Below are 25,915 nucleotides of genomic sequence, written 5' to 3' on the forward strand. Positions count from 1 at the left end.
TGAGTTAAAGGGTATGCACAATTTTGTAGTCCTTTGGGCATCATTCCAAATTGTTCTCCAGAATTTTTATACCACTTCATAGCTCTACCAACAGTACATTAGTATGCCTCAGTCACCATTTTTTAAAGGCTTACTATGTCTGGCTTCAAGGAGCTTACATCCTAATGAGGAAAGACCACCCATAAAAGGAAGCTAAAAGCGGCAGGGAGACTAACTGAGAAAAAGAATGAGGTATGACTGACTTGGACAACCTTTTGGGAGGAACCATCCAATCAGATCCAATTCGTAGGCACTTATGTCTTATTTTGTATTCTAGAGACTTTGGCATATTTTTTTTTTTCCCATTTAGGTCCTCTCCATTGCTTCAGTGTGGTATAGAGGTGACCTTGAGTTCTTAATAGCTCTACCAACAGGTCCTGCCAGGTTGGAAAGATTTTGAGTATCAGATTGCTATATGCCCATTTGTTCATCTGTAACCTGACCTAGCTAATTTCAGAAGGATTACTATCAGTTTGGCTGTAAAATATAATTTGGTCACAGCAACTCTATAGGCCATCATCAAAGATGTGGATAGAGTATTTGGAATGGGAGGAAGGAGCCGGGTCCATTGACAAAATCACAGATCCATAAAGAATTGAGAACATATCTGCCTCCTCTCCTTGTTGAACTCTGTGGTGTAGAGCAGGGCTGTCCCAAAATACGGCTCACAGGCTGCATGCGATTTGATGTGGCCTGCCTATGGGTTTTAATTCTCACAAGTGAAAAAATAAAATAATAATTTGCATGGAATGTGTCTTAGATTTTTTAATTCCATCACTAATAAATAGTCTTGTTGATGTTAATTTTTTTCAGTGTTTTTAAGCAGTATTATGGATGGAACATATCACACAGAATTTTTAATCGATCTGTGGGATGTGTTCCCTCTGTACTATGCAGACTAGTCAGTATGCACCTACCTTTATACTGTTGTGTTGTCACTTTGTTGTTTTGTGTTTGCTTTTGTGCTTCACACCTTCACCTGTTGTACTGATAACGCGCATTCCCTCACTTTATATTAGCGTACTGTATTTTTTATTCTGGGTACGGCCCTTGAATAATTATTTTATTTTAATGCAGTCCTGTCTAACCTAAGGTTGGACAGCCCTGGTGTAGAGTACAGAGAGTTCATTTTATTTCTCATTATATCTACCTCAGAACCTAGTACAATACTCTGCATGTGGTGAGTACTTAATAAATATGTGATTGATATGACTAACTCTACATAGAGTTTTGTAATTCATACTTTTTGATAAAGGTAATAACAGCAAATGTCTAAACCAGAAACAAAACTGAGGAGTCTTGGCCCTCTGCCCCTTGAGTCATTTTGACTATACTGCTACTGCTTAGGATGCTGTAGCTTAAATGAGTTGTAATTCTTTTGTATAAATTCTCTTGAATATATTGTTTTCTGTCTCATCTTTGTCTCTAGACCAATTAAGTCCTGTGGCTTTTTTGAAGATTTGTTGATGATGAAAATGCACTGGATACAAGAAGCAAACTCTACCTTGTTGCAGTAGAAGCATTCCCAGCCTGCCTTCTGACCGTGCCCCCGGTGTTGGGCAGGAGGAGTGACAAAGATCTCTAATTGAAGAGAAGAAAACAGCATTTGGGAAACTTTTTCTGCCCCTTATTTCTGCATTTGAATTATGTTTTCACTTTATGAATGGTCAACATTGAAGAAGTAGACGACACCTCTGGAAGCTTTCCACTCCCAGTCTAGCATTGAGCACAAGTGTGTTGTCCAGCATCTTCACAAAGCAGAGCAAATTTCTGCTGGATTGTTTCCACCCCAAGGCAGTCCAAGATCTTAAGGCTACAGTAGACACACACATACACACACACTTTTTTAGCAGCTGTATGATTGGGGATAATGAAATTAATATTTTAAAAGCACTCTCATGTGGATGTTTCTCGATTGAGTTGACTCTCCAAGTTCACAGTTTCCTTTTACTTTAGAATTATATTTTTCTTCTGACACTTACCCTTTGCTAACACATGACCACATTTGTCTTGTTAGCCATGGCCTTGCTATGAATAGCATTGGTACCAACTCCCTAGATCCTCATGTACTATCTGCTTCAGCAACAACATAGTGCCCACCCTGAAGGCAGGTGAATGAGCTGAACAGAGGTGTGTGGTTCCCCCCTCCCTTTTTTTAAATGTAACCAGACACCTTTTTCTGTTCTCCCCCTCCCCCTCCCCCCTTTATTTGGGTAAGTGTGAGAAACAGAGTAGTTTAAAATGAGCAACTGAGGGGGCAGAGGGCTGGTCAGCACAGGGCGTGGCTTTTGGTGCCTCGCGTAGGCGTGCTGCTGCCCAGGCCACCCCAGCCCCTCTTGAAAGAAGGATAACGTGGAAGACCCAGCTGGGCCAAGCATACGGAGTTGGAGGACCAGGACCGCAGAGGTTACACTCTGGGGTAAATATTCTCTATGTCCCTGACACTAAAAAATAGCCTGTGATGGTGCATGTGCAAATGGGTGTCCAGATTGGAAGACAGCATTAATGTATCTGCAGGCAGGGCTGGAGTAACAAGCTCCAGATTGTACAGGTCTGTCCAGGGAGAGATACTGGAAGATTCTGAAGGATGGTGATGACAGCAGGAAGCAGAGCCTCCTAGGTGATGATGCTGTCCTTGCATTCCTGGGAAGCTTTCTTCCTCTGCTTATTCTGGTGTTCTCAAGGAACCCTTAAGAAATTTTTATCTTCCTTCCGTATTAACTGAACCTGGCAGGCCTAAAGGATCTTTGCCTTCTTTGTCTCTTTTTGTCAGATCCTGGCCATGAGGTTTGATGCCTCCTCACCTTGCTGAAGAGAGACACTGGACCTAAATGGCGCAGCATGACTTCGTCCCTGCTTGGCTTAATTTCTCCACACCACAGTCAGCTAAGGTACAATTCTTGTTCCCTGGTCTCTGAAGCCAAACTTTCATTCTCTCTCCTCTTAACTAAATTATAAACCCAACACCAATCAGATTTATTGTTTTTCCCACTCTGTTTACATTTTCTAAGATATTTCATAGTATTATTGTGGGTGTGAATAGAAGATGGAGAAAGCCTAGTTAGATAGCATTTTGTCTGAAAAAGATCTGAGAGTCTTAGTGGACTAAAAGCTCAATTTTAGTCAGCAGGGTGATGGGGCAGCCAGAAAAGCCACAATAGTCTAGGAATTCAATGACTAAACACATAATTATTAAATATCTCCCTAATGCAGGGCACTGTGTTATACACTGGGGGTACAGTTACAAAGAATGAAACTGTTTTAACTTGCTGCATGTGGTGGGTACTTAATAAATATGTGATTGATATGACTAACTCTACGTAGAGTTTTGTAATTCTTTACTTGCTTGGGGATTGCATTCTAGTGGGGGAGACAAGTACATGTGTAAACATAGGGCATGCATATAAAGTGAATAAATACAAATATATGCCTTAGTTAGAAGCGTTAGAAAAAACTTTGTACAGAAGGTGGTACTTGAGCTTCATCTTAAAAAGGGAGGGGGGGCTTCAAAGAGGAGTTGACAGAGTGCATTCTAGACATGAGGGATGCCCGGGTCAGAGGCCTGGGGACCAAAGGCAGCCATAGTGTCATGTGTCACAGAGAAGGCCAGAAGGCTACATTCTAGAGACTGTGAGAAAGAGGGCAGTATCCAGGGAATATATAAAGGTTGGTTGGGGCCAGGTTGTGAAAGACTCTAAGAGCTCAGCAGAGAAGTTTGTTGTTTGATCCTGGAGTCAATAGGGAGCCACTAAAATTGATTGAGTGGGGGAAGAACATAGAGCTATGCTTAAGGAAAATAACTTTGGCCATGGTGTAGGGTGGAATGAAGTGGGAGAAACCTGAAGCAAGGAAGTTATTTAGGCAGCTGTTGCATGAAGTTAGGCATCTAGGTGCTGCAGTGGATAAAGGGCCAGGCCTGGAACCAGGGAGACCTGGGTTCAAAATCAGCCTCAGATACTTAACTAGTTATGTGACCCTGGGCAAGGCATTGAATCTCTCTGTGCCTTTGTTTCCTCATCTATAAAATGAGGATAGTAAAAGCACCTGCCTCCCAAGGTGGTTGTAAAGGTAGAAGGAGATACTGAAAAGAATTTTCCAAACCTTCAGGTGTTATATAAATGCTAGTCGTTGTCGTCATCTAGATGTGAGCTGACGAGGGCCTGAAGTGGTAGCTATGTGAGTGGAGAGAAGGGGTCATAATGTAAGAAATGTTGTGGAGGGAAACAGGGATTGGCAGCTGGTTGGACGTGTAGGGTGAGGCAAAGTGAGAAGTCCAGGATGATACGGAGTTTTCAAACTTGATGAGAAGGATTGGTGCCCTCAATGGACATAGGCAAGTTTAGAAGAAGGAAGTGTTAGGTGGAGGGGGTGGAAATAATTCCTTTTGAAATATCTAATAGGCAATTGATGATGTGGAACTGAATCTCTGAACAGAGACCGACTGGATAGAGATAATAGTTAAAAACTCATGGGAGCTGATGGGCTTACAGAAAGAATGTACAGGGAAAAGAGATGAGAGCCTAGAACAGAATGTTGAGGTACCTCCTCAATTAGGGAAAGACAATGAACCAGCAAAAGGAACAGTCAGATAGAAGGCAAACAAGTGGTAGTATCATGAAAATCCAGAGAGGAGAGACTTATCTGAGAAGAGGGTATGATCAGCAGTATTAAATGCATCTGGTAAATTGAGAAAGATTAGAATTAAGAAAAGACCCTCAGATGCAGCAATTTAGTAATACCCAGTAGTTGGGGGTGGGGGAGAGTGTTCAGGGAGGACTAGCACCTCTGGTGTGACGGCTTGCCAAGCCCTTTTCAGGGCTGCTCATCCGCCTTTGGTGTCCACCTGTGCAGTTCTTACCTGTGGCTCCAGGAAGCTGTAGTATGGCAGCAGCCACACTGGTAAAACTGTCTCGGCAGATGGGCTAAACCAGGCTGAGAGTAACCAACAGGCCTCAAACCCATCAGTGAGTTGGGGGATGTGTATCCCAAATGTGTGAAGACTTCCTCTGGCAGAATCGGTAGATGAGAACTTGATCCAGTGGCTGTGGAGCTCCTAGAGCTTGGTCAGACATTGAAGACACCAAGGTCATCCACTACATCCTGGGCCATCAGTAGTCATCTTGACTTTTGTTCTGCCATTGGACCTCAATGACTTTGAAAGAGAGAGCGAGGCTGACAACTTTGTGCAGCTCTGCCTCACTAAAATCTAATTCACGCACATGATGTCATCGGTCCTCTTCAAAAATGAAAGATAAAAATAGTTATTTGGAGGGGAGCATCTTCAGACTACAAAGGGTTGAGGAACCGGTTAGAGGACAGGAAATAGTTTTGAGGAATTTGGCTGAGAAAGAGGAGAGATACAGAATGAGCTTGTGGGGGTAGTCTATTGGAAGGTCTAGTGAAGATTTTTTTTGAGGATGGGGAAAGCAGTAGGGAAGGGTCCAGAAGAGATTGAAGATGAGAGAGAAGGAGGGTTGGTTAAGGATGCCATCTACTAAAAAAGACAAAAGACAATGGAAATCAAAGGCATGTGGAGTGGGATTGGCCTTGGTAAAGACTTTTTTTTATCAGACGCTATGGAAAGGAGTGGAGAGGAAGACTGTAGTATACCATGAAGTTTTCTTGGCAAAGATATCAGAGTTGTTTACCATTTCCTCTTTCAGTGGATTTTGACAAATAGATTAAGGGATTTGCCCAGGGTCACATAGCTAGTAAGTGTCCGAGGCCAGATTTTAAGTAGTTCTTCCTGCTCCAGGCCTGGCTTTCTATCCACTGAGCCACCTAGATGCTTCCACCAGTATGACTTGCCCAGGGTCATACTGCTAGTAAATGTCAGAGGCTATATGTCAGAGGCTATATTTGAACTCACTTCTTACTGATTCCAGATCCATTGATCTGTCCGCTGTGCCACCTAAATGCCTGTTTACTTTTCTGGAATTTTTTTAACCTGCATCAGATCATTTTAATGACTACCACTTTATAGGATAGTTTAATTATGCTATTTTAAATTGCCATTAAATACGCCATTAAAAATGCCATTTTACTTTCATTCTTACCCTTTTTTCCTTCATTTTTTCCCTTGATTCTAGACCCATTTGTTGTTTTTCTACATGAATTTTGTCCAACTCTGTAACCCTACCCTCTTTGGTACTTGGTACAGCACCAAATCTATACATTAATTTAGGTGATATCAATTTTATTATATTAGTGTGGCCTAAGCCCAGGCAGTGAATATCCTTCCAGTTGTTTTAATCATTTCTTTAAAGGTTGTTTTGTAACTTTCTGTAAGTTTTGAATGTGCCTTGGTAGATGATCTCAATACTTCATTAAGTAATTAATTAAACTCATTAGTATATTATACTTATTTTGAATGAGATTTACTTTTCTCTTTCCTCTTGAATTTTGTTATTGTTATAAAAATGTTTTGGTTGGCTTTGCTACATTTTTTTCCCCTTTTTTAATCATCTATTAGGAGGTATGGCTCTCTGGGTGAGGGACTGGGGAGAAATATAATCAAAAAAGAAATTTTTCAATTTTTTTAACGAATTTTAAATTTTGGCCTGTAGCTGTAGTCCATTAAGATACTTCAGGGTTATGAGTGAATAGCTCAACATGTTGGCTCTCTTTTCCAATTTTTTGTCATCTTCAAGTATCAGAATTACACTATGTAGGTCTTCATCCCAGTTGATAACAAGGATGACTATTATATCTGAGCCAGCATGAAGACCCTTCAGTAAATCTCTCCAGGTTCACATTGATGACCACTATTACTCTTTGATTCAGTTTGTTATGAATCTACTTGGCTTTACTGCCATCTTGCCCATGCTTCTCTGTCTTATAGAAAGGAATAAATAGAAATTTGTGGGATGTTTTCCACACATCTAAGACACTTATGACTGTATCATTCACTTGATAGATAAAGTCAGTATATTAATCCTATCTGTAAAAGAATAAGGTTAATCTGACATGCCCTGTTCTTGATGAGGCCAGATTAGCTTGGACTGTTGCTATTCCTTTTAAAATGTTTAGATATATCCCTTTATTATGTTTTCAAATTTGATGCCAATAAGTCAGACTCACTTAAAGCTTCCAGATTCCACTGTTAACCTTTTTTTGAAAATTGGGGCATTTGTTCTTTTTTTTTCTAGTCTATGATACTTCTGTTCTTCAGGGTCTTTTAAAAATGTGCAGTGCTTTTGTCAGTCACGTTTTACAAGTTCTTTCAGTATCACCAAAAAGATCGGTGACTGGAATTCATAGAGGAAAGCTAGGTGCCCTTGTATTCTCTCCTTATTTGAGTTTTCATTCTGCCGTTAGCCATTATTGTTCTGTCCTTTCCATTCTTCATATCATTCTTCTTGGTTTTAGATACTACTTATTTTAAGAAAAACTCTGTTTATTCATATGCTTTCTAATGTTTTTAATGGAATGGATAATGTATCTTAGAAACTTTCTACATAAGATTTTGGTTTTTGTTATTAATATGGTCACTTGCGTTTATAGTTTTCCTGATAGTGAACCGGCCCTATATTCCTGGTATAAATGCAGCTTGGTATATTATCTTTGTAATATATAGCTGCAGACTCCTTGTTAACATTTCATTCATAATTTTTAATAGCAATATTCTTTAGGGATATGGGTCTAGTAGTGTCAAACTCAAATAAAAATGGATCCCTCCAGACCACTTATTGACTTAGAAAACTACAAATTAACATTATCTGTATCGTGTTGTATTTTTATATATTTTGTCAAACATTTTCTAATTACATTTTAATCTGGTTCAGGCTATACTTGGAAGTTTTGCAATCCAAGAGATTGATACCTCTGGTCTATAGTTTTCTTTCTCTGTTTTGACTCCCTGGTTTAGGTATCAAGACCATATTTGTGTCATAGAAGGAATTTGGTAAGACCTCTTTCTTTTCCTATTTTTTCAAACAGTTTATGTAGTATTTGAATGTTTTTTAAAATATTTGGTAGAATTTGCTGGTCTTTAGGATTTTTCTTTAGGGGTTTATTCATGGTTCAATTTCTTTTTCTCAGATAGGGTTATTTAGTACTCTGTTTCTTGTGTGTTAAACTGGATAATTTATATTTTTGTAAATTTTCATCCATTTTATTTCGATTGTCAGTTTGACATCATACAGTTTTGGTTTTATGTAAATTTGTATTATGCAAATTCGACTTTTTACAGAAAACATTCTGAAAAATTCTGCATTCCAAAAAAACACCTATGTTAACTTTACTACAGTACTGTGTACTCTCTCTCCACTCTTGCCGCTGCCTTCCTCTGCTCAGTGCTTCACTCCACACTATACCTGCCACCTCCTTCCTCGCCCCCCCCAAAAAATCCTCCAAGAGAAAACAGAAGCTGCCACTGCAGGAGAATTGGGGGCTTGGCTTGAGACCTCTGGTCAGAGAAGAGACCTTTGCTGCTTGACCTACCTACCTACATGTTAATTCTTCTTGCATTTCTCTCTTCTGTCTGTGCTGGGATACTGAGTGTCTGTCCCTGACTCCAGTGTGTTACCTCTTCTCTCCTGTCTGTGTCTTTGTCTGGCCCCCATGTATCTACCCCCCGCCCCCAGCTTCTTGTTTTTCTTGGTTTGGGCCAGGTCCCCATGTAACTGGTCCCTGCCCCCATGTGTTCCTCCTCCTGCTGTTGTTTTTCACTGTATGGCAGCCCCTTCCACAGGCATTCAGGGCAGCTCCCTTCCCATTTCTTTCCAGGCAAATTCACATTCTATAAAAATAACTTTTATGTAGAGGTCTGTAGAATAATCTTTACATAAAACTAGAATTTTCTATATAGCTGGGCATAATAACTGTTAATTTCTTTTGTTTCTTCATTAGTTGTGAATTCATCTTTTTCATTTTTGATATGGCTTATCTGTTTTATTATTTTTTGTCTCCCCCTCCCAAAAGGTTCTAATTTTATTTACTTGGTTTTTTGCTCTCAATTTTGTTTATCTCCTTTAATTTTCAGGTTTCTATTTTAGAGTTTGAGGATTTTTGATTTGTTTTTGCTCTCCATTTTGTTTATCTCCTTTAATTTTCAGATTTCTATTTTGGTGTTTAATTGGAGATTTTTGATTTGTTGTGTTTTCTGGGGTTTAGTTGCATCCCTTATTTCCTTCATCTGATCGTTCTCTTTTTGGTAAGGGTTTAAAGATATCAATTTTCCCCTAAGTGTTGGCTTTAGCAGCTTCCCAAAAATTTTGGTACCTTTTCATTTTTGTTACTATCTTTGATAATTGTTTCTATGATTTATTCTTTGATCCACTCTTTTTTTAGAGTTGTTAGTTTCCATTTAATTTTTAATCTTTGCTTCAACAGCCTTTTATTGAATGTAATGTCAGTAAAAATGTGTTTGATATTTTTGCTTTTGTGCTTTTATTTGTGAGGTTATTATGCCCTATCTAATACATGGTCAGTTTTTGTAAAGGTGCCATGCACAGCTGGAAAATAGGCGTATTCCTTCCTATTCCCATTCAGTATTCTCTAGAAGTTTTTCATATCTAACTTTTTGTTCTAAAATTCCATTCAGCTTCTTCTTTCTTGTTTATTGTTTGGTTCAGTTTATCTAGGTCTGAGAGGGGATAAATTGAGGTCCCCCATTATTATAGTTTTACCGTCTATTTCTTCCATGTAATTAACTTAATTTTTCCTTTAAGAATTTAAGTGCAAATGTATGTATATGTTGTATCAATTCATTGTCTGTGGTAACTTTTAGCAAAATGTAGATCCCCTGCCTGTCTCTTTTATTTAGGTCTTTTTTTTACTTTGGTTTGTCTGAGATCTAATGGCTACCCTTTCCTTTTTAACTCAGCTGAAGCATGATAAATTCTACGCTAGCCCTTTATTTTAATTCTGTGCATACTTTCTACTTCAATATGATTTTTATAAATAGATTATTCTTAGATTCTGATTTCTAATCCATACTGCTATCTTCTGTTTTATGGGTAATTTTATCCCATTGACTTGTTACATTTGAAAATTTAGGTGAAGTGAGAGACAGTGATAGATTTATTAGTTAGACTAGCAGTAACCAATAAATTGTGTCAATGACGTCTCTCAGTGACCAAAGACCCCAAGGTAGGGCTCACCAGCCTTAATATAGTTTGGCCAGGATGAACAGTACATCTCTTGGAGCTTCACAGTTTAACACCAGACATCTTGGTACTTTCCTAGGAGCTGAAGATAACAGTTTTTCCCATTAATTAGAACTTTACCTCAAAGGGAAAACTGAATTCCTGAACTCAACTCAAAGACATAGAAAGGTGGTTTGAACAATCATACAAAATGAAGTGCTAGTACAGAATAGAATCTGTTCTAAAATAATACAGAATCAATTACTTTCTCATTACTGCCTGCCTTAATCTGCCCTCCTCATCCCTCTTCCCCTTTCTCCTTTTCTTAACTGTTGGGTAAGAAGAATTTCTGTACTCAGTGGTAGGTGAGTGTGCTTTATTCTTCCTTTTGACCATTTCAAATGAGTGGGAGGTTCAACTGTTTCCTGCTCCCCCTTTCACCTATGGCCTCCTCCAGTGTAAACTCTTCTTTGTGCACACCATTTATGTGAAATTACTTTCCCATTCTTCATCTCTCTTCCCACCCTTCGTTTCTTCTTCTGAGATCATCCAAACACAACAGAACTTCCTTTATGAACCTTCATGGTGATAGAGCTCTGAAGAGATAAATGTTTCATCTCCCCCTATAAGAATGTAAAAATTTAACCTTACTTTAGTTCCTTGTGATTGTTCACTTATATTTACCTTTTCTTGCTTCTCTTGATTCTTGTGTTTGTATGTCAGATATGTTTGTATGACTGCTCAGCTCTAGTCTTTAAATCAGAAATGCTTGAAAGTCTTCTATTCCTATAAAGGACTGGGATTTTTCCCCCCTGTAGGATTATGCTCAGTTTTGATGGGTGGATTATTCTTGGTTGTAAGCCTGGATCCTTTGCTTTCTGGAATTTTATGCCAAGCTCTCCATTTCTTTATTACACTGACTGCTAAATCTAGCATGATCCTGATTTTGGGAGCAGCTAGGTGACACAGAGGATAGAGTGCCTGGCCTAGAGTCAGGAAGACCTAAGTTCAAATTTGGCATTTACTCACTATGTACCCTGGTCAATTCACTTAACTTCAGTTATCTCAGTTTTCTCATCTGTAAAATGAGAATATACAGCACCTCCCTCCCAGAGCTGCTGTGAGGATCAAATAAATTAATAACTGTAAAATGCTTATTAGCACAGTGTCTGGCACATCGTTATCATCATTATTATTATTAATTGTTCCTCCACAGTACTTGAATTCTTTTCTTTCGGGCTTCTTGAAGTATTTTTGTCTTGACCGGGAGATCTGGATTTTGGCTATAATATCTCTGCGAGTTTTCATTTTGGGGTTTCTTTCAGGTGGTGACTGATGAATTCTTGCCATTTTTACTTGGCCCTCTAGTTCCTAGATAAATGGGAAGTTTTAATTTTTATTAAAATATAATATCTAGATTACTTTTCTTGTTCATGACCTTTAGGTAGTTCATTGTTTCTCCGTCATTGTTATCTTCTTCATCTTTTGACTTTGTTTTATTATTTCTTGATGTCTCATGGAGTCATTTGCTTCCATTTGGCTAACTCTGCTTCTCAAGGAGTTAACTCTCTTTAACAGGGTTTTATTCCCCTTTTTTCAAACTTTTAATTGTCTTCTTTTCTCCCTAGCTTTTGCTTCTTTTCCCATTTATTTCCTCTACTGCTCTCTTTGGGTTTTTAAAATCATTTTTAGCTCTTTTTTTATAATTCTTGCTTTATCTCTCCTAGGAATTCTTGTGGGGCTTGTATCCAGTATGCATTTTTTTTCCTTGAGGCTTTGTAGACTTCTTCAAGTTATTCTCTTCTTCTGTTTGTGTCTTGAGCTTCCTTGTTGCCAGAATAGCTCTTTATGATCAGATTCTTTCATTTGTTTGCTTTCTTCTAGCCTTCTTCACTTTGGATTTCATGTTGATGTTGGGTTCATTGCACTTCTGAGAAGAACGTCTGGCTTGAACACTTGTCTTCTTACCTCCTCCTGCTAAGTATGCTCCTACAGGGATGTGGTCTGGGGCAGTATCTGCTCAAGGCCCTTCTAGTCTGAGCTTTGTACATTCCTGACCCACATTTGGGTCTGGCAGCTTTTCCTTTGGTGGTTTCAGCAGATTGCTGCTTAACCGAGTCACTGTTATTTCACCTGATGGACGGCTCTTCAGGGTCCCCGTTAGTCTGTCATTTCCACCAGGGTAATTCTGCTGTAAGCAAGAAATGAGGTCCCTTCTGCTCCTGGGATTAGATTCCCCACAGCTACTGTTTGCTTCCCGTACTTATTCCTTGAGCTGGATCTGTGGCCCAGAAATAGACAGTAAACAACAGAATAGAATGGGTGCCACATGACACCTATTCCTGTGCCCTGAACTAGTTGCCCCCTTTCAGTCCCTGGGTACTAAAATGCTCCTAGCAGCAAACTCCCTGGCCAGACCTCATTCCCATCTCTATAGACTTGTTCTGTCTCCCTAAGCTGCTCTTGGCTGGCAGGATGACTCAGCTGTGACTTCTTTGGATTTCCTGATTGGAATTTGATCTGGTGCATTTTCTAGATCTTTATGGAAGAGGTTTAGTGGGCAAGCTAGGTTATACTTCTTCCTCTCAATCCTCCATCTTGACTCCTTGTCATTCTTCTCCTTGAAGGAGAAAATAGGAATCAAAATGAAAATTGAATATTTTCTGTCCTCTTGTCATCCTAATTACAAATCCTGTCCCTTCTTTGATCTTTCTTTTTTTCCAGGGTACAACTAAAAAATGCCCTTGTTGTTGTCCTTAGCATTCATGCGAGCCTCAGTTTGTTCAGACTTTTTTTTAGCAGTCCTGAAACTAAAATCCTAAATGACCATGCCCCATGTTTTTCATCTTCCACTTTTTGAATCTGCTGCCATCTCCTGTACATGTCATTTTAGAATCTCGGTGCATTCAATCTAGGGTCTTCAGACAGACACTTCCTCCTTGCTCCCTCATCAGAAGGCTTTTTTTTTATGTCTTCAGAATTTCTTTCATAAGAGCTTCCCATTTTCCCTGGGCTTGTCTTTCCCTAAAGAATTTTGCCTCTCTTCTGAGGAAGTAAAGAGCTTGACACAGAATCAGAAAGTTGTTGTTCAGTCACGTCCAACTCTTCATGACCCCGCAGACCATAGCACGCCAGTGTTGTCCATGGGGTTTTCTGGGCAAAGATACTGGAGTGATTTGTCATTTCTTTCTCCAGTGGATTCAGGCAAACAGACGTTAAAGTCATTTGCCCAGGTTTACTCAGCAAGTAAGTGTCTGAGGCTGGATTTGAACTTGAGTCTTCTTGACTCCAGGCCCAGTGGTCTCTCTATTCGCTGAGTTACATATCTGCCTCAAAAGTCCGGATGACTTAAGTTCAAGTCTGGCCCGGTTGCTTCTTACCCTCCCTTGGCCACAGTTTCCTCATCTGTAAAGTGGAGGTAATACTTGCACCCAGCTTCCAGAGCTGTGGTGAGGGTCAGAGAAGTGCTTTATAAACCCTAAAGCTGTATAAATGTTCGGTTTTTTTTTTTAATTAGGAGATTTGGACATGTTTTTTGGCAACAAGGAAGGACCCAATGAATAAAGAACGATTGAAAATTAGGAGGCAAGAGTGGACTGAAGCTTTCGAAGAACATGGGAGGAGAAGGGACCAAGGGTTGGTCTCAGCAAGGAAAAAGGCTGCCAGTTTTTCAGCAGTGAAACAAAAGAGGAAAGAGTAGTGGGAGTTGGCTGAAGGGACTTTGAGCGATAGAGTAAGGAGGAGAGGGAGCTGCCAATGGATGTGAAGCCTGCATAGTTCTGGATTTCTCTGTGTTCAGCATCTTAAGAGTAGGCTTAGCACAAGTGTCTTGGGGTTATCGGTGTTTGTTTTTTTTTTTAAAGACATAGTCCCTCAAAATTATTCTTTCATGGGGTAAATGGGGTGGGAAGAAGGTCTGGGGACAAGAGAGAGATGTGACCTGTACACTGATGGATAGAATACAAGGGTTGGGTTCATTAGAGACAATGGAGACTTCCCCCTCCCAGAATCCCTTTTGAAGGCAGTGTCAGACAAGTCACATATCCTCTCAAGACTTCACTTCATTGAACAAATTAAATGTAACCAGATTTCACATCTGGATGGAAGTTCCTTTCCAGCTCTCAGACCATGATTCTAATTGGTAAGTTTAGACACAGTGCTTGTTGGGGAAAATATGATGAGGAAGTCATGGAGGAGGTGGATGTAGAACTGAATCTCAATGGAAGTGAAGGCTTTTGAAAGCCATGAGATAGGCAAGCAGTGCATTCCAGGTGTGTGATTGTTTAGTGCAGAAAGGTAGGTTAGAGCTAGATTTTGAAAAGGTTTTCTTACTCAACCAAGATGTGTTTTGCCTGTGACACAGTAATGGGCTTCTCCTGGACCAAGGTGGCATTTATCCCTGTTATGGCTTGGCCCTGGCTGAATTTGACCCACAGGAAGAAGTCAGAGGGGCCTAGCTTGGGCTACTACTCATGCATTTGCTTCTTTGGTCTTTTTCTTCCTAGTCTCCTGCAGCCACCTTTGAAAAACATGGAGAGCACCTATCCCGAGGAGAAGGACGATTTGGAGTGAGTCGCCGGAGACATAACTCCTCTGATGGTTTTTTTAACAATGGGCCCCTACGAACTCCAGGAGGTGAGTGATTCCCAGCGTCCTCTTGTTCACATCAGAGCCATCTGGTACAGCAAGCAGCACCTGGGAAAGATGGAAGGAAGGAAAACAGACCATTGCTTCCATCCACGTAGGAACTTGTCTTAGGTAGAGGCTGTATTGCTCGTATCCACCCGAGCTGGGCTCTCTACTGGGTGGGAGAGACTTGTCTTCTGATGAATTTAAAACCATTTGTTGCAGTTGGAAGGGATCTTTCCAGGAATTGGCATTGAAAGAAAAGTTGAACTTTCATCATTCCAGCTCAGTTTTCCAATCTCATAATCCATATCATTTCTAAGCATACTAATCAGACTAGCCATTGGCTGACTGGCAGGGCCTTCAGCCAGATCAGAGGCCCCTGGCCCGCCCCCTCCACACTCCCAGCAGAGAGCCACATTGACGCGTGTTGTTGCTTTTCCTTTCCACGTTAGATTCCTGGCACCAACCCTCCCTGCTCCGCCATGACTCCGTAGATTCGGGTGTCTCCAAGGGCACACATGCCGGACTCGCTGGGAACCAGTCCGGCTGGCATGGCTCTGCCCGGGGTCACGATGGCGCGAGCCAGCGCGGCGGGGGGGGAGCAGGGACCCACCGCCACTGGAATGGCAGCTTCCACTCCCGCAAGGGCTCTGCCTTTCAGGAAAAGCCACCTACTGAGGCCAGGGAAGAAAAGAAAGAAGAGAAGGCGGAGAAGTTGCAGTTTGAGGAGGAAGACTTTGTAAGTGTGGAACTTTTCCGAGGGCAGCTAAGGCTGCGGCATAATAATAGCAGAAGTCAGGACTCTTTGGCAACAAGAATTTTTTTTTAGAAATTACACAGTCTAGAAGTAGGTATAACTGAGTTTAGGTTTAGAATCAGGCCAGGGACATTAGTGAACATCTAGTCCAACCCTTCATTTTACAGAGGAAGACACTATGACCAGAGAGGGGAAGGTAATATTAAGAGGCACAGAGATAGTGGGAGAGCCAGGACCAGAAACCAAATTGTAGCCCCTCAGTCAAACTCTAGAATACCTTTTGTAGAGGAAAGGAGTCAGAATTGACAGGAAGAGGGGAGGGCTTCATGAGAATCCCTGAGCAGTTGTCACTGCTAGTCACGTTCAGTCTTAATTAAAGTGTCAGTGAGTGATCAGCTTCTGTAGGCCCAGTTGCTTTATCTTTAATGGAAAGTGATATTTTCTAGAGTTAGAAATTATCTTACATATTGTGCATTCCTAGATAGGATGCTCTGTAATTAAAAACTATGCCCTCTCAGAGGGATTTTGTTTTCTGCTGATCATGAGGAGTTCCTTCTCTTGCCCTTGCTTTTGTTGTGAAAGTAAATAGCCTGTGCCCATAGAAATTGTGGCCAAGAGACCTGGTGATATAGCAGATGGTTGGCACAAACCCTGATGTTCTGTGTTGACCTCTCTGCTGCTTAGCATCTAAACCCCCCGTTCAATCTATGCAGTGTGTGTTTAAAGTAAAGAACTAGAAAAACACCATGGTATGGTTTGGGGTGGGGTGGGGTGGGGCAGGGTGAATCCATTTACAATACTGTAGTGCCCCATGGTTATTCCCAGGTTTCAAGCTTATGGTTCTAATGTCCATTAGCACTAATTACTTTGCTTAGGGAAAAGAAAGAGGAAAAAAAATATAGAAATAGAGCAGGTAAGCTTCTTCTGGTAAGTGGACAACTAGAAGCCATCCCTTCGCCCTTCCTCCCCCTCAAAAATTGTTAGCAAAGTTTAAACATGACAAATATGGGAAAACTTTTGTTGTTTTGTATTTAAGACGTTTTGTCATATATGGTTGTAGTAAAACTTGTATTCTTTGAGTGGATGACAGAATTGTTGCTGTTAATGTGATGTCTTATGAGGAAATAAAGGATCCTTATTTTATAGGTGGAGGAGCCAAGATTCAATCACTCACACTGCTGGGTCGCAATTATAGTTTATTCTTTTTTCCCTACTAGTCCATGTCTTGAGTATGACACTAAAGGACACTTTTGTTGTATAAAAACATAATGTCTCCTTGACATTAGCTTGGTTAGGGGCGGAACCCTGGTTTTTTGTCATTTGGGCTCATCTCATTCTTCTACTTTCTGGCAAACCACTTTACACCTCAGGAACTGTTTTCTTTGTTAAAATCAGGGCATCAGATCAGACTGAGATGATTTCCAAAGTCTGGTCTAATTCTGCATTTTGAATCTAAAATCTTAAATGTCCCTTAATATAGTGTTTTTTTTTCTCATAGGCAGCAGGATTTTATCTAAGTCAATTGTATTTTTCTCTTTTCTGCCCTTACTGTCTTGACTTTGGGAAGTCTTTGCCCTACATTTCCCTCACTGAAGCTGCTGGAGAAGGCCCCTTCATCCTCCATTGTCAGAGCTAAGCCCATCTTTATTTCTCCCACGCTAGTCCCAGTTATTGTCTTTGACCTTCCTACCTTGCAGGTCTGTCCTTATACTGCAGCTTCCTGACCCCACCCTGTCACTATCCTACAGCAGAAGGAAGCACCCAGATTTTGTAGTCTTGCTGCCTTGTTACTGATATCTTGCATGGTCGCTCCCAACTGCTTCTTGGCACAGTAACATATACTGAACTGTTGACCAAAGGGTACCAGACAGATAGTGTGATGTGATGCAAAGAGCCTTAGACTCACAAGACCTGAGGTCATATTCCCTACTACTTAGCACTTGCCTGACCTTGGACAAGTCAGACCCCTTCTCTGATCCTCCATTTTTTCTGTTCTGAAATGGGAAGAGTTATTTACACTACCTACCTCACAGGGTTGTTGTGAGAAATATGCTGTGTCAGCGTGACATCTTCGAATTTTTGTCTTCAGGACATAGTCTGAAACTACTCTCTTGTCCCTTTCCTGAACTTCATTGTTGTACAGTTGCCTATGATGAAACCCATCTGCCACTTTTCTACGTGAACAGAAACTTTTAAGACTTCCTAATCATTTTTCCCTTAGCATTTCTTTACTAACATGCTTAGGATTTCTAACAGAGTTGGGGATTCCACTTGGGTACAGTTTCTTAAGATCCCCTATTTTAAAAATAAAAATGATCTGGTGCCAGCTAATAGTGGGTTCCAACTGTTGGCATTTTATTGTCTTTATTTCCTATTTGTCTGAATACACAAAAAAAATTAAAATTATATTTGTCTTATCTTGCATTTTATTCTGCTAAAACTGTTAGCAGATTTCAGAGTTCAGTCCATCATAAAGCAGCCTTGCAAACACTATGAATATTTACTAGTTCATGCCTAGCTTTACCCTGAGAAAGAAGTTATTAAAATCAGTGTTCTTTTAGACTAGCAGTAAAGGACAAACTCTTGGGCCAGGCAGAACATTCTAGGATGTAACCCAAACTTACCTTTCTAACTGGAATATACCCAGCACATTGTCCCTTTTATGCCTTGGCCCACTCTATTCCAGCTACCTGAAAAAATAACCTTTTCCCCATCCCACCTCCCCAAGCTCTCCTATAGAAATTCTTTCTGTCCTTTAAGGCTGTCCAGACTACCACCTCCATTCTCCCCCAGGTGCAGTCAGAGGACATTTATTCCATGACCCTGGACTCCCATGGATATTTGTTAAGCATACTTTTATAACACCATTTGTATTATGTGTATATGATGTATTTAGCTTGTATAAGAATGATGTTTATACACCTCATCTCCCCTATTGTATTGGAAAGCCCTTGATACCAGCGTCATGCACATTTTTTTTACCCTGTAGCTTCCCTAGGCTACAGGGTCTTTTTCTGTATTCTTAGATACTCTGAATGGCTGAGGCAGCCTGGTAGAGTAAATGGGAACAGCTGTTGGTCTTACAGTCAGCAGAAAGACCTGACCAGCCTCCCATCCTAACTCAGTTGTACAAGCTATGAGACCCTGGGCAAGACACCTGATTTCTCTGAGCCTCAGTTGCCTTGTTTGTAAAATGGCCCTGAAAGCCTCCAAGTCACTGTTTACCTACTAGGATTGTGAGGAAAGTGCTTTGCACGTGTGAAAGTAGTCAGTCAATAGTTAACAGTGACTATGCGTGATTCTCATCTTCAGAAGCACTAAGCTGAATCTTTCCTAGCCCAGGCAAGTAAGGCCTTGGTGTTTTGGGTTTGGTAATGGGGGAGGGTGTTTGGGGGGGGGGGGTCAGGAGTGCAAGCCTTTTTTTTGACATGTGATATATGTTCAGAATTAAAGGGGTGAAACAAAACTCATTTGTGTGACTGAGGGCAGAGCTCTTGAGCACAGAAACAATGTTTGTCATCTTCAAAAATTCTTTGGATTGAATTGAACATCCAGCAGTCCAGTGAAATTTGTGATGTAAAGAAATCATGACTGCAGGCAAAAAAATTAGAACTGAATTTTGAGTGAACATTTAGCAACCCACCCAGGTGGGCTATCAGTGGATGTTTGTTGTTCTACTTTGCACACTGCTAAATGTGATAAATACTAGACATTCTTCTTACACAATTTTCACTTACATTTTATGATGTTGGCTATTGTAGAGAAGATATGGCCAAAATAAGCTACTTTATACTAATGTTTTTTGCTGGTTTTTACAGCCATCTTTGAATCCAGAAGCTGGGAAACACAATCATCCAAGCAGACCTGTTGGGACCCCTTCTGGAGTATGGGGTAGGTGAAGCTCCCTTTTCTCCTAGAAAATTTCAGGGGCATAAATTAAACTGGGTTCGTGCTTGGGGGAAAGGGACAAAATCATTTTCCTTTTATTACTTTCCATTTGTTGGCCCCAGTAATTACTATTCCCCTTGTGAGAAAGTGTTCAGCGAGACTCTCTGCAGGTAATAAAGTGTGTCAGCAAGTACAGACAGGCCAGAATTACAGGCCTGATGGAGAAGGTAAAATTTGAGAGAGAGAAACATAAAGTCCTTCACATGTTAAAAATAATCACCTTCCTAAGGATAGTCCACACTGCTTCAGGAGGCCTTTGTCAGACCTTTTGTCTTCTCCGGATAGTTCTATGTTCCCTGCCCCACTGGAATGTGTAGTCCTCGAGGGCAGGAGGTATTTTTACCTTTTGTAGTATTATTAGTGCTTAGCACACTTAATAAATGCTTGTTGACTTGCTAGCCTACAACGAGATAGTAGATGCATGGCAACACAGTAGTCTGCAGAAAAAGACCTTAGCTTTTTAGTGGACTACAGGTCTAATAATTAACAATTGTGTGGCAGTTTTTAAAAGCTAATCCAATTCTAGGACATATTAAATGACAGTGTCTAGAACAGAGGTTCTTAACCTAGGATCTATGAATTTGATTTTTTTTTTTTTTAATTTTGAAAATGAAGTAGAGCTTCCTTCCTGCCGGCTCCACCATATTCCTGTGAGTTGCCAAAATGACAAACACAAAAGGAAAAAGGAGAGGGACACGCTACATGTTTTCTAGGCCCTTTCGAAAACATGGTGTTGTCCCTTTGGCTACGTATATGCGAATGTACAAGAAAGGTGATATTGTAGATATCAGGGGTATGGGCACAGTTGAGCAAGGAATGCCCCACACATGTTACCATGGCAAGACCGGACGAGTCTATAATGTTACTCAACATGCTGTGGGTATTGTTGTAAACAAGCAGGTTAAGGGCAAGGTTCTAGCCACGAGAATTAGTGTGCGTATTGAGCATATTAAGCATTCTAAGAGCAGAGACAGCTTCCTGAAGCGTGGAAAGGAAAATGATCAGAAGAAGAAGGAAGCCAAAGAAAAAGGCACTTGGGTTCAACTGAAACACCAGCCTGCTCCACCCAGAGAAGCACACTTTGTGAGAACCAATGGCAAGGAACCTGAGCTGTTGGAACCAATCCCCTATGAATTCATGGCATAAATGACTTGCTAAGAAAACAATAAAAAAAAAAAACTTGGATTAAAAAAAAAAAAGGAAAAAGAAAATGGAGTAGATATAAATGGTTTCGTGTGTGTGTGTGTGTGTGTGTGTGTGTGTGTGTGCTATAAAATTTTGTATGCATTTTAAACATTATTCTGGGAAGGCATCTGTAGGTTTCATAGACTACCCCAGGGGATCCACAAGATGGTAAAGGTTAAGAACCTTTGTTCTAGAATGGGGAGAGTGGCATTCTAACCTAATTCTGCCCTGGTTGCACACTGTATTTAGAGCAATATGTTAAATTCTGAAGGTTGCGTTTTAAAGAAGATCTTGACAAGCTGAAGGTGACCATGTGCAGAGACTTCAGCCCATACTGGTTAGGTTGCAGGGTATTTAGTCTAGAAAAAAAGGAGTTTTGGCCAAAGGAGCTGGAGGATGTGTGATCCCTGCATTCAAGGGGCTCTTCTAGAAAATCAGTTAGACTTTATCTGGCTGTTCTTGGTCTCCTAGAAAGCAGCTCTAGGAAGCAGTAGGTGGAGAAAGACAGAGCATGTCTTGATACCAGGAAGAACTCTCACAAAAGATGTCTTAACAAAACTGCAGAGTGAGTTTCCCAATGGCTTCTCTACCTCTTGAAGGTTTCCAAACTGCGACTCGTTACTTGGTAGAGAGGGTGTCAAAAATTCTCAGCTCTAAGTTAGACGAGACAAACACAGAGTCCCCTTGTATTGCTATGGTTTTATGGTTCTTGTATTTGTGTGAAACACTGTTGGAATATCCACATGTATCTGAGGAGTGTCTGAAAGGGAGAAAGTCTCTCTGTATCTCCACCTTGGCCTTTAGCCCCTGTGGGTTCAGACGGCACCCAGCTGTCTTCTCTCTCCAGTGTACAGTCCCAAGTCACTAGCTGCCCACAGGACTTGGATGGCATGAGCATCTCAGACTGTTGTGACCAGAGCTAAGGGGGGGCATAGCCACCCAGGTTCCTAGCTTCCCATTAAACCTTAGTCCTTCCACCTGTCTCCCTCACCAGTGTCCAGTCAGTGGCCAAGTCTCATTACTTCTCCCTCTGTTCACACACTACAGGGGGGAGCTAGTGCCCGAGGTCAGTCCCTTGCCATCTCTTGTGTAGACTCGGGCAGTAACCTTCTCTTTTGAGTTCCGGCCTCCAGCCTTTCCCCTTTTCAGTCCATCCTCCTACGAGCTCTCAAAAGAATATCCCTAAGCTCAGGGCTGACGGTGGCGCTTGCCTGTTCACAGGCCTTTAGTGGCTTCCTTTTCTCTTTAGAATAAAATACAAACACATTAACTTGACATTTAAAGCCCTTCATGATCTGGCTCTGACCTGCTTCCTTCACATTACTTCCCCTTCATACATTCTATAATCCAGTCAGACTGGCTTGTCCACTCTCTGTTTCCTGAATTCAGTACATTTGTACCCGCTATCCCTAGGCTTAGCATGCCCCTCCTATTACCCCTGCCTCTTGGAATCCCTAGCTTCAGTATAGCCTCAGCTCAGGTGCAACATCCTATGGGAAGCCTTGCCTGATCCTCCTAATTAACACTCTCCCTTTTCAAATTAATTTGTAATAACGCTTCCACTCTGTCAAATTTGCTGGAATTATTGAGGCCCCTGTTGCCAGAACCACTGGCTGCATCCTCCTCTCCTACTTGGAGGTAGTACAGGCAGGCAATTTCAGCAGTTAAGAGAGAAGCCAGGGTGGTACCTAAGAAAACCTTCAAGGAGACTGAGAGGCACGTCTGCAATTCTAGCAATGGTTTTCCAAGGCATGTGGTGTCACTACCACTATGCTATTGGTTCCCCTCAACCACCCATAATAGAAACTTGACAGTGAATAGAGCCAGTATTAGCCACACCAAGGTGACAAATTCAGGCCTCTTTTTCTCCCTCTCCTCTCTCTTGCTCCCCCTCCTTTCTTCTTGTCCCCTTGCTCTTCTCTCTCCTCTTCTTTCGCTCCCATTTCCTCTTCCTCTCCCTCTTCTCTCCCCCTTCTCTCCCCATCTTCCCCTCCTGTTCCCTCCCTTTCCCTCTCCCTCTCTCTTTAGAGCATGCACCATGCGCACACCACTCTTGGGGAGCTGTCCCAGTTTGTGATACCTTGGGATGGAGCCAGGGCAGACATTTAGAGAATTTCCTTAGAACAAGACTTAGATCTTCATTGTCTTTTTGCTTAGAAGGCCATGCTCCCTTCTTATTCTTCTTCTTACTCTTCTAAACAGAATCAAAATGTGGCGTTTGTAAATTAGACTCACAAGGCTCCCTAATGATCATACTAGTTGTACCCTGTGACAAGTCCCAGGCCTCTGACAGTCCATATCTTATCTTCGATCTTTGAGGCTGCTCATGTCTCTCCTAGACAGTAACTGTGCTTTAGGTGGCTTTTTAATGCTCTTACCTGAGGCTCACAGCCTCAACTTTGTTACCTCCTAGTCACCATAGCTTGGGAGAGGGGCTCTGTTCCTTCTCAGTCAATCAGCATTTATTAAGCACTTGCCCTGTGAATGAACCAATGAATGATTAAAAAGGCATTTATTAAATGCTTACTATGTGTCAGACACTGCTCAGCTCTAGGGACAAACAAAACAAAATGAGACAGTCCGGATTTCAAGGAGCTCTCCTGATTGGGGGAAATAGTATATAAAAAGAAGTACAGCTGCAGAGCAGATCGAAAGGCTTAGGAGTATGTAGTGTGCATCAGTTTGTGGGGCCAAGGTCCTGGCTTTGCTCAGTATCTGGAGGGAATAGAGGCGAGGCAGTTGGTAAGGCCTGGAGAACCATAAGAGGCTGAGGTAGGGCAGGTGGCAAGGCCTGGTGGTCCTCCATTTCCCTAGGAAAAGTACGTAGATTTGGTGAATTGCATCTCCTCCAAGCCCCGTGAACAGTGGAGCAATCTGGATTGAGACAGGGCTAAGGGAAAGGCAGTCTTGTTGTGACTTTGTTTCTGTCCCAGCAATCACTTTTCTGCCCATGTGCCCTCAAGGATCATAAGACACAGAACCTCCCTGGGCCTCAGTTTCCTTATGAGGGGGGTGGATTAGATGGCTTCCAAGGTCCCTTCCAACTCTAGATCTGAGGCTATTTGTGGTCCCAGGTACAGAGGCAGGATTTGAACCTGGCTCCTCTGGCTCTAGAGCCAGTGCTCAAGAAATTTAAACTCTGCTGATCGTATTCTTTTGTGCACCACAGAAACTAAGGACTAAGGAGCTAGAGGGTCCCTGCTGCTTAGGCCTGCAATGTGTTTTCTTCTACCGTCTCTGTATTACTGTCTTTCACAGAAAATCCTCCGAGTGCCAAGCAACCTACCAAGATGCTGGTCATCAAAAAGGTTTCCAAAGAGGATCCTGCTGCTGCCTTCTCTGCTGCATTCACCTCACCAGGACCTCACCTTGCAAATGGGAACAAGCCCACAACTATTGTCCCAAGTGTCTACAAAAACCTTGTCCCAAAGCCGGCAGCGCCTCCTTCCAAGGTACCAGAGGTTGCCAGTTTGTGGAATGAGGACTTTTGAGGTGGAGGAGAAAGAACCCGGGTTTATCCTATTCATTAATTGAACATATATTTATCAAGAACTTGGCACTGGTGGGTGCCGTGGGCAAAACCAAGAGTGGTAGTAGTTATTGATCCCAAAGAGCTTAGTCTATGTGAAAAAACTCTTATATCTACAGATTAATGGGTGATGTGTCATGGTATTTACAAAGGACAGTTAAGCGTGGCCTTCCCTTCCTACAGCTTGCCATGCACTTTGAAACAAAACATGCACATTACAGTTAAATTAGAAATAAGATTTCATAGAGTCCTGTGTGATTCATTGCCAGATGATTGTACAAACAGCTGCCACTAGAATTCAAAAGAAGGAAAAAGATCTACAGAAGAGGAAATATTTGATCTGGGTATTGCAGGGTAGATAAAGAAAAAAGGTGTTCCCAACCAGTAGAACAGAAGGAGAAAAATTGTGAATCGGCAAAGCAAAAAGCTGACTCACAAGTCAGTGAGGAAAGCAGTTTGGGGATTTGTGAGGGACTGGAACTTAGGGGAAGGTCACAGAAGTATCTTGTGCAGTGAGATGAGAACTGAAGTAACAAGGGAGGAAAGCGCCAACAGCAGAGAAAGGGAGCTGCCACAAGATATCCCAGAAGTCAAGAGACAAGAAGGTGAAGAGTGAGCAAAGGCCACTGGACTTAACAATTAGGTTGTGGATGATTTTTGAGAAGGAAATTTTAATAACATTGTAGGGTCTGAAGCCGGATTGTAGAGGATTGAAGGGAGAGAAGCTTAGTATGATAGACTAGGGAAGGAACAAGTACATGCTGATTGCTTTGCAAATATTAACTCATTTGATCCTCAGAACAACCCTGTGATATTGATACATTATAGCTTGCGATCATCGCCACGTCCCAACTTTTCAATGACCCAGGCAACTCTAAGATTCTTAAGGTTACAAGATGATTGATGATCTTATGATCCTCTTAGATGGGGCAGTCCTTGAGAACAGGGATAGGGTTCTTTCTCACAGTAGCGATTAGCACAGGTCCTGGCACACAGGAGGTACTGAATTAAGGCTTGTTGACTGATCTACGTCGCTGCAGGGAATTTCCACCTCAACAAAGAGGGCTCAGTGATAGGGCTGCAAATGCCTTGTTCAGGTAGGACAAGGAAAGAAAGAAAGGAGACAGAGGAGGACTTGTGAAGTAACAGTGAAAGCAAGCAACAGGGAAGGGCAAGCCTGAGAGCCAAACGGACGGGAGGTGATCGACAGGCAGGGTCTAGGGGAAGAAACACGGTCACAATTGGTCAGCAGATTATTCTTAGAAAGCAGAGGGACGGCAGGCCCTCGGAGACTGTAGAGAATCTCATCTCCGAAGTCACTTCCAGGTCTAAATCTGTACAGATCAAGCAGCGAGCACGTATTGAGTGCCTGTTGTGGTCAAGGCCTGAGGAAATAAGGGCAAGAAGCTAAATGTATTCTAATGGGGTGACAAGTGCAGAAAGAAGCAGCATAAATTTAAATATAATAAATACAGATTTATATATGAACTAGTTTGTTATGGGAGACACTAACAGTGAGAAGGACCAGGAAAGACTTCCCATGGAAGGAAGGATCTGTTTTTATGGCCTCTCACTTTCTTTTTCTTTCTGGCTTCCAGACTCAAGTCAGCTGAAACAGACACGGCTCTTACCATAGTTACCATTGAACTGGCAAATGTGATGACCTTTTCTCTGGTATCTAGGTGCCACAATGAATGGAACGCCCAGCCTATAGTCAGGAAGACCCGAGTTCAGTTCCAC

General features: G+C 41.6%; 2 protein-coding genes across 7 annotated transcripts in view; both read left to right on the top strand.

Annotated features, from left to right (window-relative positions):
• Positions 1-25,915, top strand: part of GPBP1L1 (GC-rich promoter binding protein 1 like 1) — an 81,467-nt gene that overhangs the window by 34,266 nt on the left and 21,286 nt on the right. For 4 of the 6 annotated variants that reach the window (XM_036755031.1, XM_036755035.1, XM_036755033.1 and 1 more), the window contains 7 exons: positions 1,469-2,458; positions 2,813-2,930; positions 7,907-7,942; positions 14,633-14,762; positions 15,209-15,495; positions 19,332-19,404; positions 23,905-24,098. In XM_036755031.1, coding sequence (XP_036610926.1) covers positions 2,871-2,930; positions 7,907-7,942; positions 14,633-14,762; positions 15,209-15,495; positions 19,332-19,404; positions 23,905-24,098 — 780 coding nt within the window. In that variant the 5' untranslated portion in view covers positions 1,469-2,458; positions 2,813-2,870. The remainder of the gene's footprint in view (positions 1-1,468; positions 2,459-2,812; positions 2,931-7,906; positions 7,943-14,632; positions 14,763-15,208; positions 15,496-19,331; positions 19,405-23,904; positions 24,099-25,915) is intronic. The other 2 variants (XM_036755036.1, XM_036755037.1) reach the window with 1 other exon arrangement.
• On the top strand, positions 20,125-20,607 carry LOC118846470 (60S ribosomal protein L21-like). Its single transcript, XM_036755038.1, has one exon. The coding sequence runs from the start codon at positions 20,125-20,127 to the stop codon at positions 20,605-20,607; it is 483 nt and encodes a 160-aa protein (XP_036610933.1).

The sequence above is a fragment of the Trichosurus vulpecula genome, chromosome 4, assembly GCF_011100635.1.
Source record: "Trichosurus vulpecula isolate mTriVul1 chromosome 4, mTriVul1.pri, whole genome shotgun sequence".
NCBI lineage: Eukaryota > Metazoa > Chordata > Mammalia > Diprotodontia > Phalangeridae > Trichosurus > Trichosurus vulpecula.

Coding starts and splice junctions, on each gene's coding strand:
- LOC118846470 (XM_036755038.1), top strand. CDS start 20,125: ATGACAAACACAAAAGGAAAAAGGAGAGGGACACGCTACATGTTTTCT.